The sequence below is a fragment of the Dendrobates tinctorius genome, unplaced genomic scaffold (genome assembly GCF_039654945.1).
Source record: "Dendrobates tinctorius isolate UK_male_01 unplaced genomic scaffold, ASM3965494v1 ptg000038l, whole genome shotgun sequence".
NCBI classification, from domain to species: Eukaryota; Metazoa; Chordata; class Amphibia; order Anura; family Dendrobatidae; genus Dendrobates; species Dendrobates tinctorius.
This window is the reverse complement of record NW_027361706.1, coordinates 7,884,716-7,904,736: the sequence shown is the minus strand read 5'-3', so window position 1 is coordinate 7,904,736 and position 20,021 is coordinate 7,884,716. Positions and strand designations below refer to the sequence as shown.

The 20,021-nt window shown below is 39.4% G+C and overlaps 1 protein-coding gene across 1 annotated transcript in view; it reads left to right on the top strand.

The window, feature by feature from the left end:
* Window positions 1-20,021, top strand: part of CACNA2D3 (calcium voltage-gated channel auxiliary subunit alpha2delta 3) — a 1,008,555-nt gene that overhangs the window by 363,834 nt on the left and 624,700 nt on the right. Inside the window, exons 7-9 of the mRNA XM_073574154.1 lie at window positions 1,227-1,301; window positions 14,607-14,696; window positions 16,911-17,024. Of these exons, the coding sequence (XP_073430255.1) occupies window positions 1,227-1,301; window positions 14,607-14,696; window positions 16,911-17,024 (279 nt within the window). The remainder of the gene's footprint in view (window positions 1-1,226; window positions 1,302-14,606; window positions 14,697-16,910; window positions 17,025-20,021) is intronic.

Genomic DNA, 20,021 nt, shown 5'->3' with positions numbered 1-20,021 from the left:
TCCTCCTGTAGAATGACTGATAACACCTATATACAGTATATAACACAGGATACACCATTTACAGAATGTGATATCACAGCTCACCTCTTCCTTCTGTACAATGACTGATAAGTGATAACACCTCTATGTACAGTAGATAGCACAGGATCCACCATTCACAATAGGTGAGCAGTTGAGAGTGAGGTACTATAGGTGAGGTACAGGAGGAGCAGCCAGATAACATCCATATACAGATGATAGCACAAAATCCACCATTCACAATAGGTGATGTCATAGCTCTCCTCCTCTTCTCCCTCCTGTACAATGACTGATAACACCTCTATATACAGTAGATAACACAGGATCCACCATTTACAATAGGTAATATCACAGCTCACCTCCTCCTCCTGCACAATGACTGATAACACCTCTTTTTACAGTAGAAAACACAGGATCCACCATTTACAATAGGTAATATCACAGCTCACCTCCTCCTCCTGCACAATGACTGATAACACCTCTTTTTCAGTGGATAACACAGGATCCACCTTTCACAATAGGTAATATCACAGCTCACCTCCTCCTCCTGTACAATGACTGATAACACCTCTATATACAATAGATAACACATGATCCACCATTCACAATAGTCGATATCACAGCTCACCTCCTCCTCCTGTATAATGACTGATAACAACTCTATACACAGTAGATAACACAGGATCCACCATTCACAAAAATTCATATCACAGCTCACCCTCTCCTCTTTCAGTACAATGACATTTGCCTATATTAGAGCATGCTCAGATTTAAAGCTCAGAATACAAACAAATAGGGTCTGCGTCAGTCTATTTCTGATGCTGTTTATGTGTCAACACGAAAATTGAAAATGTTATTTTTATTGTTTATACAGTATATTTACAGTTAATGATATAAAAATTAAAACATTTACTATGAAACCTTGATGTAGACAATAGGTAATTTTCTCATGACCTATTACCGAGCTGGGCGTCCCTGTGTTTGGGGGACTTATGAGCGTTACCGGTCGCCTACTTCCTCTACTAGGTGACGCGTACACAGCTACTATATATTTCTCAGTTTACCAATAATTTCTAAAAAAAAATCTATAAAATTTCCCACAGTCATCACTATTGTTGTAATGGAAGTTCCTATAGATAATACTCTCACTCCATCATTTTTTTTTCCATCTATTGTATTTACCGTCTTTTTATCGTCTCCTTTTACAGTATAATGAAGAAATTCAATACGTCGAACCGTGTCTGAATGGGACGTTGGTACAAGCAGACAGAAACAACAAAGAGGTAAGAGACTAATTGTGTAGAGACATTGAAAGTGCATTTGTTTCTTTCATGAAAGCCGCGAGCCAAAGATAACAGTAATGTTATGGCGCTAGGAGAATAAAAATCTATTTTCAGAAGTCTTCGCGAGACCCTTATTTTGAGGCTTTAACCATGAAAATAAAGTCTTCTTCTGTCAACTTGATTCATTGAGACATCTATTCAAAAACAAGGTCATCATGGCCACCGATGACAACCACCCTTCTGCCTTTTCTTACCTCCCGCGATCAACTGCAATCATAGAGAAAAGCCACGCTTGAGTACTCAGTTATCCTGTACAAATCGAGGAAATTTAGTATTACATGACTCATAGAGGGGTTTCCTCGGTGCAGAATCCACTTTAGAACATGGAAAGTACCCTGGATCGCGCTAGGGAACATAGATAAGGTTAGACAACCCAAAATATAAATTTTTCGAAAATATGTCCTTTTCTTGGAAAAACTGACTTATAACCAATATAGCTGCCATTACAGTTTCAACAGAAGTTATCACTTGGAGTCTTGAATGAAAAAAAAATGCCTAATTATGCCTCGCAGGGGATAACATCAATGTGTCTTGATGTTATGTTGGATAGACTGGCAGCAAGGTATCGTTGCCTACTATGGAGACTCAAGGAAACAACCTCGCCACCTCTGACCAGGTGACCCACGATGGGCGAGTCCATCTAGCCATTTTGCGTCACTCGCTACCATCCTGTCGGCAGTTTTAAGCATCATCTTTGTTTGCGCTGGATCTTTCCCCGCATCTGTCAAGTTTTCTACACCAAATGTGAAATGCTGCAGAGCGGTAGTCGCGACCAAGCTGCTGTCCAGTTGCGTATCGTATTGGCATTTTACAGAGAAGGGGTTTCCCAGTGGTGTGCTGTAGAGTGTGGGATGCATCACACTCACTTGCAAGCCGTAGGCCTCCACTGCCTCCAGGTTTCTGTCCTCAAGAGCCATTGCACACAATGCATGGGACACTAGGTTCTTTGTAACAGTCAAACTTTTACTAAGCTGTCCAACTTCATCAGGTGGTTACATGTGGACTAGGGCACAGATATTCACACTTCCTTATTCCTTAGCACAACTCCTCTTCAGTTCTGCCACATTTTCATTCTGGACTACCACCAAGCTCACTGACTCCATCAGCCTCCGGAATTTGTTGTCCACTCCGGGTGTGCAACTGGGACTGGCCACCTGCTCCTCATGTTACTCCATGTTCACCAACCTTGTGATGTCAGAAGACCAGGCTCGCTTCATGGTACCTGGCCCGAGACCTAGACTCTGTACACGTTGTTGGAATTTCCATCAGGGATCTCCGTTTGGCCACCCATGGCACTGAACGATGGCCCATGCTGCCCCCAGCAACCCACTACCCCACCTGAACTTGGACTCACTCCACACTTCACTGGCTGACACTGAACTCTCTTTAACCAGGAAGTGCTCCCGACCTTATCAGCACTAGTGCCCACCCACTGGGCTAGTCCTAACCTTAACCATTTCCTATCTACATGCTAACCTGTTGTGTATCCTATGCTGTCCTAAACTTATCCTTTTGCTATATTCACATTGTGCTCTAGCACATTATATCCTGTACATCATCATAATACATTATATCACTATATCAGTACGTTAAACACACGTTACTTCATATATAATGCAGCACGCTGGTATTCACATAGTGCATCTGTTGTCTTCAGGGGAAGGAACAGGGTAAGACAGTCCATATCTCTAGAAATACATCCAGGAGTTCATCGGTTCTCTAGGAGCAAGGCCTCCATCTCTATTTTAGGCCACCTTCGGATAGGGCAGCTAAATCTGTTGACAGATTCCTTCAAAATTGCCATTTATAAAAACAAAACCTCTTTTTTTTTTAATATATTCCCGTTAAGATCTCCGATGATTGATACATTTAACAAACAAATCCCCATTTGTATAACCTGCGATCACATTGACAGCCTGGCGACTTGTGCAATTTTTTTTTTTTTATCAAAAGCAACTTGACCTGACATTGACTGTGCGCCTTGCCGGTGAATTGGCCATCAATCGTGTCATAATGTCCCTATCTCCTAACAACAGATGGATTCTTCCCTGTGTCGCACTGATTGATAATGAAAAGACGTGATCCTTTTTATTTTCAAGTTGGCTTATCTTTTACTTTTCGGTGTCCTTTTTGTGACATCAGATGATGTTGTTTGACAAGCAATGAACGAATGGAAAATTTTACAATAATCTTTTGTGATATATCGAGCAGTGTGAAAAAAGATAAATTATCCATACTATACACAGAGTTCACTTTTTATAATTTTCCCCTTTCAAAATCAAGAATGAATTTAGTTAAATTTAGTTAAACATCCAAAAATGTTGATCTTTATTTTATTCTATTCCTGTTTGTATTCTTTCATTGATCAGCTGCTCCCGGTGTCAGCAGAGGCTGTAACTGCTCAGTTACAGAGCTACACAGCACAACTCCACCGATGGAATAGTGGCAGCACATCCGCCCCCTAGGTACTGCACATCCGCCCCCTAGGTACCGCACATCCCCCCATTAATTTAAATAGGGGACAGATATGCAATACCCGTCCACAGCCACTGTACATTCGATGGTGCTGTACTGTGCAGCTCTCTAACTGAGCAGTTCCTGCCGCCGCTGACATCTGGAGCAGGTGATCAGCAAGGGTGCCAGCTGTCAAACCCCTGTCGATCCAACACTGATGACCTGTCCTAGGGTTAGACCATCAATCTAAAAGTCCTGGCAACCCCTTTACCACGAATCACAGCTGATCACTGGAGTGCGCAGTAGGATACTCTGTGGTCTTCTTACCAGGGTATATTTTTAATAAAGAAAAATGCACCAATGTCAAAAAGCCTTAAAACGTACCTATTAATTCAGATGATTTTTCAGATTAAACTGTTATGTGTGTACAGAAGATGAAAAATAGCAATATTTCTGGCCATTATATGGCTTGTATCCTGCATTTTTTTTCACCAGTTTTCATATAATCATAGAGTCATAGAATCACAGAATCGTGGAGTTGGAAGGGACCTCCTGGGCCATCTGGTCCAACCCCCTGCTCAAAGCAGGATTCACTAAATCATCCCAGTCAGATGTCTGTCCAGCCTTTGAAGACTTCCATTGAAGGAGAACTCACCACTTCTCGTGGCAGCCTGTTCCACTCATTGATCACTCTAACTGTCAAAAAGTTTTTTCTAATATCTAATCTGTGTCTTCTCCCATTTTCCTCCAGCATTCTCTATCTCTAATTTCCAGTTGTCACTTAGCTAGTGGAAACACACTGTTACAATACAGTACACACTGATATGAGCGATTCCTGTCTTCCATGTTCAGAAGCAGCAGAACTGAGAACATTGTATAGCAGTACTGAGCAGTGTAGCTGTGAATTCCCCACTGGGGTTAGATAATCAAATGCTAGAAATCAATTCCCTTGTGTGTGTATGCAAAGCTCTATGCTTCTTTTTCCTTTCCACGTCAATAGATTTTAATAGGCATCTGTAATTTGATCCCTGATGAGTTGGAAGTCCCTCTTGTTCCCATAAAGAGGGATTTTATAAAGCCCAAATTAGAAGACAATACCTCATGGTTGCTCAGTGGTTACCACTGCAGCATTGCAGCGCTGGAGTTCAGGGTTCAAATCCCAACAAGGACAACATCTGCAAGGAGTTTGTATGTTCTCCTCATGTTTGCGTGGGCACTCTGGTTTCCTCAAACAGTCCAAAGTCATATTGATAAGGAATTTAGATTGTGAGCCCCAATGGTGACAGTGCCAATAATGTCTGTAAAGTGGTGTGGAATTAATGGCGCTATATAAATGAGTAAAAATAAAAGGCAAAAGAGCTTCAGAAATATTTAGCTCTGGAGTTGTGGTACATTGTTATACTGTTCAGATGCAACCACTAAAATATGGCCTCAATGGAAGAGTCAACATAAAAAAACACTCCTGCATCCTCACCATATAATTCAGCATCATAAGTATGCAAAAGAACATCTAAACAAGCCTGATGCATTTTGAAAAGAAGTCCTGTGGAGCAATGAGGTTAAAATAGAACTCTGGGCCACAATAATCAAAGGTATGTGTGGAGAAAAAAGGGCACAGAATTTCAGGAAAAGAACATCTCACCAACCATTAAGCATGGGGGTGGGTCAATCATGCTTTGAGGTTGTGTTGCAGTCAATGGCATGGGGAACATTTCATGGATAGAGGGAAGAAAGGATTCAAGAAAATTTCAACAAATTCTTGATGCAAACCTAACACCATCTGTAAAAAGCTGAAGTTGAAAAGAAGATGGATGCTACAAATGGATAATGTTCCTAATTACAAGTCAAAATCCACAATAGACGACCTCAAAAGGCACAAGCTAAAGGTTTTACAATGGCCCTCATAGTCCCCTGATCTGAACATCATTGAAAATCTGTGGCTAGACATCAAAACAGAAGAACATGCAAGACGACCTAGGAATCTCACAGATCTGGAATAATTTCCCAAAGAAGAATGGATAAAAATCCCTCAAACAAGAATTGAAAGAGTCTTGGCAGGTTACAAAAAGCATTTACAAGCTGTGATACTTTCAAAAAAGGGAAAGAAAGAAGCAGCAAAGTGAAAACCCTTAGCTGGAATATCAGACTGTCTTGAAACATCAACAGAATGTCAGAACATCCAAATAAATCTATAACCAGCAGGACACACCAGCAGGGGGGCAGAATAGAAAGCTGCACCCAAAAGGTGATAGGCACACAAATGAAAACACCTGTGTTAAACTAAGCAGACTGCAGCCAGTAAAGTAGAACCCAAACACCGAGAAAAAAGGTGTGTCTCCTGTGGCTCGGTAGAAAGAGAAGCCGACCACAGAACACAAACTCAACGGATTGAATCCAAGAGCATGACAGAAGTAATACTAATCCAATTACATGATATGTCCATCTCCATCTTTCCCACACAGGTTTCCCTACATTGCTTCTTCAGGCAGATGGACTTTACCAGTTTTTAAGAACAAAAGATGGGTTTAGGAGGCAAGGGGAGGAGAAGTGGATCAAGAGCAGAGAAAGAAGGACATTTCTCTGACAAGATATGTTATAAAGTTTGTTATATTTGCTTGTACTATTCATTTAATTATAGATTGTTGAAATGAATGTGACAGCATTTAAAGGGGCTTTGATGGTATGTGATATTGATTACCTATTCTTTGTATAGGTCATCAATATCAATTTGGTGGGGATCAGATTTACACCACTCCCACCAATCAGCTGCTAGCAGCCCTGACTATAGACAATGAACGGAGCTGAACAGCTCGACTCCCCTCCATGTGTAACTGCCACACTTGGATACTGTTGATCGTCTCCTATTTAAGAAACCTAATAAAAATTGATCAGTGAGGGTGTTGGGCATCGGTCACCACCTGATCTTATATTGATGACCCATCCATGGTTCGCATCAACTGATCTTCTATTGATGATCTATTCATGGTTTGCATCAAGCAATCTTATATTGGTGGCCTATCCATGGTTCACACCAACTGATCTTATATTGGTGGCCTATCCATGGTTCACACCAACTGATCTTATATTGGTGGCCTATCCATGCTTCGCATCAACTGATCTTATATTGGTGGCCTATCCATGGTTCGCACCAACTGATCTTATATTGGTAGCCTATCCATGGTTCGCACCAACCGATCTTATATTGATGACCTATCCATGGTACACACGAACCAATCTTATATTGATGACCTATCCATGGTTTGCACCAACTGATCTTCTATTGATGACCTATCCATGGTTCGCACCAACCGATCTTATATTGATGACCTATCCATGGTACGCACGAACCAATCTTATATTGATGATCCATCCATGGTTCGCACCAAATGATCTTCTGTTGATGACCTATCCATGGTTCGCACCAACTGATCTTCTATTGATGACTTATCCATGGTTCGCACCAACTGATCTTCTATTGATGACCTATCCATGGTTCGCACAAACTGTTCTTCTATTGATGACTTATTCATGGTTCGCATCAACTGATCTTCTATTCATGACCTACCCATGGTTTGCATCAACCATTTTTATATTGGTGGCCTATCCATGGTTCACACCAACTGATCTTATATTGGTGGCCTATCCATGGTTCGCACCAACTGATCTTATATTGGTGGCCTATCCATCATTCGCACCAACTGATCTTCTATTGATGACTTATTCATGGTTCACACCAACCGATCTTATATTGATGACCTATCCATGGTACGCATGAACCAATCTTATATTGATGATCTATCCATGGTTCGCACCAAATGATCTCCTGTTGATGACCTATCCATGGTTCGCACCAACTGATCTTCTATTGATGACCTATTCATGGTTCGCACCAACCGATCTTATATTGATGACCTATCCATGGTACGCATGAACCAATCTTATATTGATGATCTATCCATGGTTCGCACCAAATGATCTCCTGTTGATGACCTATCCATGGTTCGCACCAAATGATCTTCTGTTGATGACCTATCCATGGTTCGCACCAACTGATCTTCTATTGATGACTTATCCATGGTTCGCACCAACTGATCTTCTATTGATGACCTATCCATGGTTCGCACAAACTGTTCTTCTATTGATGACTTATTCATGGTTCGCATCAACTGATCTTCTATTCATGACCTACCCATGGTTTGCATCAACCATTTTTATATTGGTGGCCTATCCATGGTTCACACCAACTGATCTTATATTGGTGGCCTATCCATGGTTCGCACCAACTGATCTTATATTGGTGGCCTATCCATCATTCGCACCAACTGATCTTCTATTGATGACTTATTCATGGTTCACACCAACCGATCTTATATTGATGACCTATCCATGGTACGCATGAACCAATCTTATATTGATGATCTATCCATGGTTCGCACCAAATGATCTCCTGTTGATGACCTATCCATGGTTCGCACCAACTGATCTTCTATTGATGACCTATTCATGGTTCGCACCAACCGATCTTATATTGATGACCTATCCATGGTACGCATGAACCAATCTTATATTGATGATCTATCCATGGTTCGCACCAAATGATCTCCTGTTGATGACCTATCCATGGTTCGCACCAAATGATCTTCTGTTGATGACCTATCCATGGTTCGCACCAACCGATCTTATATTGATGACCTATCCATGGTACGCATGAACCAATCTTATATTGATGATCTATCCATGGTTCGCACCAAATGATCTCCTGTTGATGACCTATCCATGGTTCGCACCAACTGATCTTCTATTGATGACCTATCCATGGTTCGCACCAACTGATCTTCTATTGATGATCTATCCATGGTTCTGGCTGCTCCTTTAAGTATTGAACTTTTTCATCATTACATAATATAACCCTCCTATTTAGATTCTTCATGCTCTGGAAAGTATAAAATAGAACTCACATCATCTTTAAATTTCAGTACAGGTTTCATTTACGATGTAAAATAAATGCTGGTATTTAAAAGATGAATGAACGTTAGTTTTATGGTTTCCCTTTATTGAGGGCTTTGCAGAAATAGCTAATCTTTCAGCAGCTTCTCCCTTTAGACGGAACATTCCGAACGTGCCTTGTCGCAGGGGTGTTGATTTCCTCTGTAACAGAGGGCTTTGTAAGTCACATGATATTTGCAGAAATACCTTTGCGCCTTTCATCGTAGTTTAATATGTTTCATTTTCCTGTACTTTTTCATATATCACCGAATACCATTGGAAATCGCAGCTGTGAAAGTATTTTCAAGAGCGGCCAAATCATCCATAGGTTTCTCGGTCACGAGTACTTACCTACACTATTTGCTGGCATCCAGCGACATTACACAGAGCCCTTGTTTATATTAGAGGGACCCAATTGGAAATTGGAGGCTTCGATTGAGCTTTACTTTAGCGGAACGTTCATTTCAAAGGACAACAGAAACGTCTGAAATAAAACTGATGAGGACGGTATCTTTGCCGCATCAAGACTGGAGAACATGTCATTAACTCATCATTTTCTCACCGTCACATCCCAGCTTCTGCTCGCTGTCGAGCCTGCGAGCGAAGAACACGGCTTCATTAAAATTCATAGTCCGTGAAATCCATATCGGATACAATTTTGTACACAAAACAAATTTGAGCATTTTATCTGATACATTCTTACAGTACACTGAACACTTCAATACGCTTATTCCTCGGAGATATAATGAGCTGGGACGTTATATATCACAGCTCGGTGTCAATCCTCCGGTGAACAGGTAATCGGTATAGCCAGGAAACACCGCAATGCCCTTATGTGTGCCTGGGAGATACGCAGCATAAAATTGAAATTCTCAACTGGAACAATGACTTCATTTTTGTCATACGGTGTAGTCTACTCAATTCAATGTTAGTAATTTGAAGAAAAATTAAATTTCCCATTAAAATAAGGTATAGGACATATTTCTTACATTTTTAGCTCTTTTCTAGTGCCTAATTAGCAACCATGGTGGCACATAGAACTTAGATTGCCACCACTTCCAGCATTAAGTGAGTTCATAAAATGTTTTCCATTAATTCTTTGGACCCAGACTGATCTGCAATCCAATCTATTACCCATTACTCTTATTAACTCCATGGTAATCAATAACTGCACCCCAACTTTGAGAGGAGATGGCCCCCTTAGGTTTCTAGTCTCCTTAGAAGCTGCTATGTCTACTACCGTTTGGTCATGCCCATGGTCAGGCTTAGAGTTCAGCAAATAGGTCAGATAGACCTTTTAATCAAACCTAATTGGCAATGAAAGTTTTTATTTTATTTTATAAGAAGTAACATAAGGGCTTAATCAGATGTCTGTTTTTTCATATCTGAGAAAAACGGCCTAAATTTCATCAGTATTGATCAAAGTGCCATCAGAGTGTCAGCAGAGTATCATCAGAGTTTAGTCCTAGTTTCATCAGCTTTTCTTTGATGGTATATTTTACACTGATCCTGTAACTATTATTAGGGATCACTCAGGATTGAGCTCTCTGTTGCCTTCTCATAGGTTTGGGCACCAATAATAGATTATGGATTCTAAGTTCTTGGTGCCCAGACAATCAGAGTAATTTGTACCCATTACAGTCAGGGCAAAGTTAGGTGCAAATCACACACCCCTACTCCCAGGCTAAAGGACAAACATAATAGAGAGAGGACATAGAGCAGAGCAGCTTTCCACCAGAGGGAGCCCTGACTCAGAAGTAAGAGAATTCACAACAGGGAATTAAGATTGTGAGACTCAAAGGGGACAGTTATGATGGTGTGCGCAAAGTGTTTCAAAATATCTTGGAGCTATATAAGTGACCTTAATAAATGATAATATACCTTAGAATGATGGCAGCTATCTTGGCCATCTCTCCTATACACAGTAGTGTCCTCAGCGCTCATGTGTCCTCGATGAGAGAGCCACTGGTAGAAGAAAAGAATCAGCAGTCCAAAATCACTACCCCAACAATCAATTTTCCAGGGTCCATATACTCATTAGTCTTAGACTTATACTGTCGAATAGAGTTGAGCGACTTTAGTCGGATCGGGTTTCATGAAACAAAATTTGTTTCAGATGAAACTGGTCCGACTAGGGCAAAAAAAAGTCGGAGTTTCGTCCGAAACCCGACCCCAATGCAAGTCAATGGGGAATAAAAGTCGGCATTGAGTGGATGAATGTCATCCGCTCAATGCCGACTTTTATTTCCCATTGACTTGCATTGGGGTCGGGTTTCGGACGAAACTCCGACTTTTTTTTGCCCTAGTCGGACCAGTTTCATCTGAAGCAAATTTTGTTTCATGAAACCCGATCCGACTAAAGTCGCTCAACTCTACTGTCGAATAAATCCATGGATGAGATCAGCTTAAGCATGTCTAATGTGTACAGGGGCTTAACTTCTAAGTTCTGCATGTTTTTCTTTAATCTTAGCAATTGTAATCACAACCCTTCAAATTCATTTGAAAAAAAACTAAGGTTATAAATTGAAATTACTGTTGGTGCATTTTGCAATATGCCTTCCTGATTTACCAAATAGCTCCTCTTGAAATTGCAATTACCACAATCCTTTTTTCAACAGCAATAAATAAAATCCAAAGCCATTGATCTAGAAATACCATAAGATGTGGCATCAGAACAATGCGGCTGAGCTCACAAGCCCGGGCAGAACTTGATTCCTATCCAGCTAATTGACAATCCATATTTTTCCAAGTGACACTTTTCATTTGCTGTTATGCATTTTTTTTCCGCATCCTCGCGATGAATTACCCTTTTTAATTATACAACAGCCTATTACTTTGCATGTAATTTACTGACATATTTGTTGCTTAAGTAGCTTAACACATTTATGTCCGCAAGCCTTATGTAGATGAGCTAAATCTGTGCTTGCCTTGCGGCTATTGAAGTATCGAGTTGTTGATAAATGTTTTTAGTAGGATAACGCAAGCATTAAACTGTGCTGATTGCTAAAGGATTCCCAACAGATCATATAATCAGGACAGAATCTGCAAAAATTAGAGTTTCGAAAGCTTCATCTATTGGATTTACCATAGAGGGTAAAATTGTTTAGGGGATTATTAGAGTCTGGTACTGAACCTCTTAAGTTTGAGATAGAGATATATACAAACAAAAATGGAGCGGCACATCTTATTTGGGATTTTATTACAATTAAATGTTAAAGTGAACCATTTTAATAGATTTTTAATTTAACCCGAGCCCTCATTCATTTGCTGATGCTTCACCGATTCTGGAACAGTTTTTCTTTCTCTTTTATGTCCTTCCGTTCCAAAGTTATGCCCCCGTTACTACATTTTTCATTCAACTACCACAGAAATTCTTTGTGGGTGTTTTCTTTTTCTCCCTTGACACCGACCAATGAAAACACAGCCACGCCCCAGAGGAGTTCTGCGGTATACGCTCAGTTACTGAAGGGAAACGCTGCATCTTTATTACCTGGGGCCTAACTTTGGAACTGAGAGGCACAGACGAAAAAGAGAAACTGTCCCAGAATCAGCGGAGAAGCGGCAAATGCAGGAGATACTCAGTCTAAATCAAGTGAAATGTTTTCTTTACGCTGGCCTCTAGTAATAGGTAGGCAAAAAGGTAGTCGCATACTATTTGCTTCTGATTGTTAGCACATTTTGTAACATGAAAGTGCGTAACAGATGCAGATGAAATGAAATTTCTATTAAAAAGTCAATACAACATGTTAATTATTTTGGTTGTTGGGTGGAGTTATTGGTACACTTAAACAATCCGGTCATTTCAAGCATCAGATGTGCTCCATTAGGCATACACCCACTCTAAAAAAAAAATTAAAAAATTATTTATTCCTCCATAACCAAATAGCAAAATAGAGGTTTATTGTTATGTGTGTATGGAGGAATAAATTGTTTTATATTTTTTTGTAACTCCTGATGAGTGCTGTCATGATTATTTATTGAGAAATACATTCTTGCCTAGTCAAAGACTGATTTTTGCACTGCTGGGTTTACTGTATAACTAGCATAAACGTTTTATATGCGGCTTGGTAAAATCCACTCCATACCCTTAAGGCCAAGTTCACTCATTCCGTATTTGGTCAGTATTTTACCTAAGTGTTTGTAAGATAAAACCAGGAGTGGAACAATCAGAGGAAAAGTATAATAGAAACACAGCACCACTTCTGGATTTATCACCCGCTCCTGTTTTAGGCTTACAAATACTGATGTAAAAAACTCTCCAAATACTCACTTGTGCATTTGGCCTAAAAAAAGCCAAACGACCCATGATCCATTAACCTGGCATTTATGGAGCACACTTTTGTTAGACTTGCTGATTAGACCATCTGGTTCCACACAAGATAGACAGATAGTTCAGAATCTTCAGGAACTCATGTACTGGTACTTAGTAGACCCTAAGTTCTGACATTGGAATTGGAAAGTCTACTTTTGTTCGATTCTTCTATCGTCTGCCATCTTGTCTACCAGAAATTGCTGCATGGACAAAAGGACAGTTAGGGTTCATTCAGACGTCTGTTTTTTTTTCATGTAGAAGAGAAATGGTCCTAGTTTCATCAGTGATTTTCTTTTTTCAGGGTTTCATCAGTGTTTAGTTCGAGTTTCATCAGTTTTTCTCAAATGAGAAAAAGAAAAAAAAAAGATTTTCCCCTTCTCCTATCGAGCAGTCCATGATGGCATTGGAGTGCTGTCTGATTTTTTTCTTGGACCTATAGACTTGCGTTGCTGATTTTAATCTGGGGCTTAGATCAATATCAGGCATGTCTCCGCAATTTTGATGTGTCCTCCCAAAAACTTGAGCATGTGAACAGCCCCATAGACCACACTAGGTACGAGTGCTATCCATCAAAAACATGAATAGAACTTGTATGCGAAAAACGAACGTCTGAATGAGTCCTTAGATTTTATTGGCCAGGATATAAGGTGAAAGCAGGCTGAAAATTGACTGCATCTAGCATCAAGGGTATATTACCCACAAAATGTCTTTTGTTACTTTATTTGCAAAACTAAGGTAACAGGAGCTCCATATAAGATGTCTCTATGGTGCAATTTGGCTGTGGAATACCTAAGACTGAGGGATCTTGGGCAATGTTCAATTGCTTCAATTGAAACAAGGGAGCACCAAGCACAATTGGGTCCGATGGACAAATTTGTATAGGTAAGGTGTAAACTGCTCATTCTTTGGGGTTGTTTGACCCACAACCAAGGAATTAGTTATTGACAGCTGCTTGCAGTACCCTCAGGTTGGGAGATCCCACCGTATGGAGCAAGAGGTGGGAGTATAGGAGTAGTAGACTGCGCTGCTGCTGTAATGCAAGAAATCCAGAAGACGTTGTACAGGATTGACCATGTGGTTTATTTTCAATGAGTTTCGAAGTTGGACCAACTTCTTCATCAGTAGACCCACAATATTCTTAATATTTTGGCTCTCCTGATGAAGAAGTTGGTCCCACTTCATAACGCAGTGAGAATAAACCACATGGTCAATCCCGTACAACGTCTTCTAGATTTCTTGAATTACATCAGACTACTTCTATCCTCGCACTACTTACAATTGTCTCAATTGCCAGTTTTCCTACTGTCCAGGCCCTCACATCTGATTAAGTCATCTGGCCACAAATGACTGTAAAAACAAGGTGTGCTCATATCTATTTGTGTATTACAGAGAGCTGACTGTAATAATTAAGCCACTCGACATCTAATAGATTTTAAATTTGGTATTTTTTTTTACATAAAGTGCCCCAATAATTTATTTCTTCTTCATTTTAGCACTTCAGGGAGCACTTAGATAAACTTTCCGCCAAAGGGATCGGAATGCTGGACATAGCACTGAATGAAGCCTTTGATTTGCTGAATGAGGTTTGTATTATATTTGTGGCACTTTCACTGAATATCTTGATATTATGTTTTATCTGATTCACATCTTTGACTTTTTTTTCTCAGTAACCTGATGTCTTAATATTAACATAAGCCTAAAGATATGGACTGTTACACTAACTTTATCTTATTTTGAAATTATTAGTGGAAGCTCTTCTGGCCTTATTTTTTTTTCTCTTTCTTACATAGTTAAGTAGAGTTGAACAAAAAGATTCAAAGGACCTTGGTCCAACCGGCTACGTTGGTAGTCCGTGGCTGCTAGACCACAACACTTCAAACCTCCTCCTATCTGCCAAGATCCCTGGCTCCTGTTCCAATTAGTAGGTTCAGCATAACATCATGGTTGCGTCATGCATCTACTAATCTAAAATTTAAGAAGGGAATGGATGTCTTTCTTGAAAAATATAATATTACAGGTTATGGGTGCTAGATTCTGCGATGGGACGTGGATCCAGGTAACTGGTCTGATTGCTGTATGGAGTCGGGAAGGAATTTTTCCCATAATATGGCGCTATTATTGTCTGCCCCATGGCATTTTGCCTTCCTCTGGATCAACATATTAGGCTTTATGTTGAACTCGATGGACTTAAGTCTAACTTCAATCTTACCTTAAAAACGATGAAACTATGAACCAGAAGAGACATCGGGTATGTTGGAAAATAGTAAGAAGTTGGCAGTGCTGTGGCTCGGCAACCATGGACTACCAATTTGGCCACGGGACCAGGGTACTGTGATCCTTTTTTGGTCAACTTTAATGGTAGGAATTGTTAGCTAACGCCTTTTGGGCTACCACAATTATGGCTAGATCCTCATCCGGAGCTTTATACTTGTAAACCCCAAGCTGCACCAAAGTTTTCAGATGCAACATTACCATAGTCTCAACACTTTTTTCCAGACTCTCCTCTACCAAAGTTCTGTTATTCTTTAAATCAATATTTCTAAAATAATGGTAACTTAATTGAGTTGATAAAGAGAAAAACAAGATTTGATGTCCATTAGAAAAACACTGATACAGTGTCCCTGACAAAAGTTTTTGATTTTTCTGAATAGTATAAAGTCTTTATAGTCCGTTTGATAAGGGACAAAAAGTATTTTAAGCCTTTATCATAAGGAAAGGAGGGTGCTAGATTAATGCCATTGAATGTACAATGCAATATAGTTTTCAAAAAACACTCAGGAAAATGGATCTTTATGTGGTCTTGCATAAAAGGGAACATCTTATTATCCTCACTACATGAAAATCCTTAAAAGGAACCTGTCTCCCAATTTAGACTTCCTTATCTGAGAGTAGTATAAAATTTGGACAGATACCATCCATCCATCGCATCCGGCTCTTTCTGTGCTGATGTTCTGTGATGGTAGATATGGTTGGACTTGAATTTATTAGGGCAGTGCAAACATAAATCCATAATGAAAGAATCAATGTTTCTGGAAGACGAGTTCCTTTTGCTTGAAATTAAAATTTAGGATCTTGGCTTACGAGCTAACCTTGATGGTTGAGCACAACAATGTAGCAGTGACTGATTGTGAAGTAGCAGAGCCCAGCAACGTAGCAGATTTAATTATAACAGGCGGCTCACAGTTATGGTGTAACAAAATAGAGTAGGTCCAGCATAGTCCATTGGTTTGCTAAGTAATAACGAGTATGCAAACTACATAAATACTGACCTGAAAGGTAATTAACAAGTCACAGTCGAAACCATAATAACTAGGGAAGAAAGAGTCAAAGCCCGGCACTGGAGCCAGGAATGGTAAGCAACAGAATCCATGAGAATTATAAAGGATTTTTTTTTTCACAAGTTACAACAAATCCTAATTGATTGTACTTCCGAATAATGGGGTCCATCCAGTATCCAGTAATTTTGTTGGCAAGAGTAATACTGTTAATATAACTATTTTTCCTGTAAAAAAAATAGAATCCTGATATAAATTGACAGTGCTAGTACTGTCAATTTGTGGCATTACTAAAGAAAATATTAATGCTCATTAATATTTCAGTTTTGAAAAGTATATGTCCTAAAACAGTTCATTAGAGCATGGCCCTGCCAACATAAATCGCACTTTAAAGAAAAGTGTGAGAATTACGCTGCTATTTGAACCCAGATTACGTGATAATCTTCAGCCTCACCAGGCTGATTATAGTATAATCTGGATACCATTTCCCTTAGATTAATTGAATATGTCATTTCTTTGCAGTTCAATCACACGGGAGAAGGAAGCATCTGCAGTCAAGCCATAATGTTAATTGCTGACGGAGCGGTTGACACCTATGATACAATATTTGCCAAGTACAACTGGCCGGACAGAAAGGTGAGTTCAGAAATAAGGAGCCTGGAATACGTGTGATAGAGATTACTAAATGAGCTTGAAAATGGGAAAAACAATATTGGAAGCAAAGTAAACCAAGATGGTGCAATGGCGTGGTATTACACAACTGATACCTTGTTCTAAAGGCATTGTTAGCCATTTAACCCTTGAGTTAATATGGCCACATCTATGACCACTGGTAATGTTAATCAGATAAAAAGCAGATCTATTGACCTCTTCCCAGGAATATAGATCATATAGAACGAGAGAAGTTCCATAAGAAGATTAGATACTTTGTTTAAAATTGATTAAAGTTAACCTGTGTTAAGTATATGCAAGTTTTCGACCCATGAGTTAGATCATTTCAATGATTTTTACATTTGACACCTAAAATTAATAGACGATTTATCCCACCCAGTAAACAGTATAAAAAAAGGTAAAAAAAGAAATGTTGTGGTGTGAGTCCTCCCTGGGTAATGATCAACTGGCTCACTTCTGTATCAGAGGATCTGCTGTTGGGTCCAGGAAGGTCCAAATGAAAAAGGTCCCCACGGACCAGCAGAACAAAATCCCAAGAGGTCTGTTTGCTTTGGGTGAATTCACAAATAACATACCAAACTGTATTTATGATTTTTCCTGTGTTTATTATGCTGCCATTCATCTCCCTTCCTCCCCCAAAGCGAGTGATATAAAGCCAGAACCTCAAAACAGTGTCAGAATTGCAGTTGCCCCACAACCCATCCAAAAAAAAGAAAAATATATACTGTATATTATATGTATCCTTAATTAAAAAATGGCTGACCATGAAAATGGTTGACCATGGCTATGTTAACAGAAGACAAAATGCAGGGATTTCAAAATATGGGGATAGAAAATAATTATTTAGTCCATAATTAAGTACCTATGTAGACCACGAGTAGAGAACCCCATTATTATTTTTTATTCATGCAGCTCCCCAGGCTATTAATAAAGGATTGTCAAGTATTAGACAATTAAACAAATGAAATATCAACAGACCGAGTTACTAAAAAATCAAATCATAGATACACTGCGCAGGTCACAAATTTAGCTGAAGCTCTTAGGATCTTAGGTAGTTTCCAGTTCCTATAACCAGGCTCCGAAAAGCAGACACGGAGATCAAATCTTCAGAAATGTCTAGATGTAATGGTGTGGGGAAAGCTAAATACTCCAATAGTAAAACACCGTAATAATAAGAGCAAAACCGATCAGGCAAAACTTGACTTGGGCAAGTATGCAATGCACACACAGTTTGGATTAAGTGTTTGACACTGTTTTTTTTTCTGTCTTTATTCAGTGGAATTTTGTGAGTATAATAAAACTTTTGGGGTGTTGTGCCTCATTATTAACAGTCATTAACTTTTGGCGTCTCCTATGGCTTTCCCAAACACCATTAGATCATTGGAAATCTTTCAACCAGACATTGCTAAAGATTTGGTCTCCATGTCTGATATTCAGAACCTGGTTGAAGGACCTGGAAACACCCTTACACCATCAGCTATGTTTTTTTTTTACCTGTGTAGCGTAGCTATGATTTTCTTATTTGACCCTGGGCGTTGGCCTGATCTCTCTACACCTGCTGCGGCGATTGTACCTTCTCATTGCTACTAGTACCTCTGGAATATCTTCGTTACGCCTTTAAAAGTTCAGTTTCCTGACCGACACAACTCAAGCGATAACATATCATTTTAGAAATGATCAAAGTTACTCATGACATTTTAGATTTCCTATTTTAAGTAAATATTCCTTCGAGTTTTCACAGTGATATCCAAGTGCTTTATCCTCATTTTCCATTTTTTTTCTGTAACGTCTCTGGTATGTGCTCAAAAAGTGTAAAGTCCAATCCTTGAGTAATTCAATTATACAGACTTTAAAAGTTGCAGACAGGTCAATGAAATCATCTTCAACACTGGGAGGGGAGGAACAACTTTGGATTACATTGTGTGTGAAGGATGATTAAAGTACATCAAAAGCAGTGAGGGGGATAATTGGTGTAAGATGACAAAACGCAGTTAGGCAATTGTCTGTGATCTTTATTTTTACAAAAGCCCACAAAGGAGCTGGTAAATGATTTCCTCTCGTGGGACGAGGGAAAATACATTTAGGTGGTTTTTGATTGTAAGTATCGCAATGTACATTAGTAGAATTTTTATGTACAGGATGTCCTCTTTTCACGCTGCCATCTGTTAATAATAAACTCTTTAGACAACTTTTGAAATAACACGAAAATCATTCAGGTTGATGTATTTAATGATGAGATACAAAAAGATGATTTATAGCTTAGGACAAAGATCAAACCCTTTTTGTTTTGGTTCCATCGGAATTGCCCTTAGGCTTCGTTTATAGCTTTGGTTATCTTTCACGACTTGTTTGTTTTTCTCTTGTTGGATTTAGGACTTTGTATTTGTGTATTTAGATTTGATAGAGTTTAGTTTACTAGTACACAAATTGCATGTTCTGCACCAAGATCTAAATCATAATTTGTAAGGGTCCTTTTACAAGGGCAGATAATCTGCCAGTAAAGTTGGCCATACACATGAGATACTTGTCGAACAACTATTTGCTTGGCACAGACAGCTATCTCTCCCTGCTCCTCCAATCACGAGCATTTGATATGTGTTTTTCGATGGGCAGAAAGGCGAAGACCACTGCTAGACAAATCTACGAAAACCAAAAAATTGAACCAGAGCATATGTTGCTACAAGTGCAATGAATAGGGGTTCATTCACACTGTCGTGACCTTAAGGGGTTGTACACTACTAAAACAACCCCTTCTTAAACTAAATGTTCAGCCCCGATAAAATGATAAAACCTATACTCACTTCCCGTGCCGTCTCCGTTCCAGGGTTGTGATTCGGTGGAATGGCACATTATGCATGATGAAATCCCTACTGCCAGATCCAAATCTCTCACAAAAAGGTCACCATATAAATCAGATGGTCATCTGGTCCTTCAAAGTCAATGGGTTCATCTAATATGTGT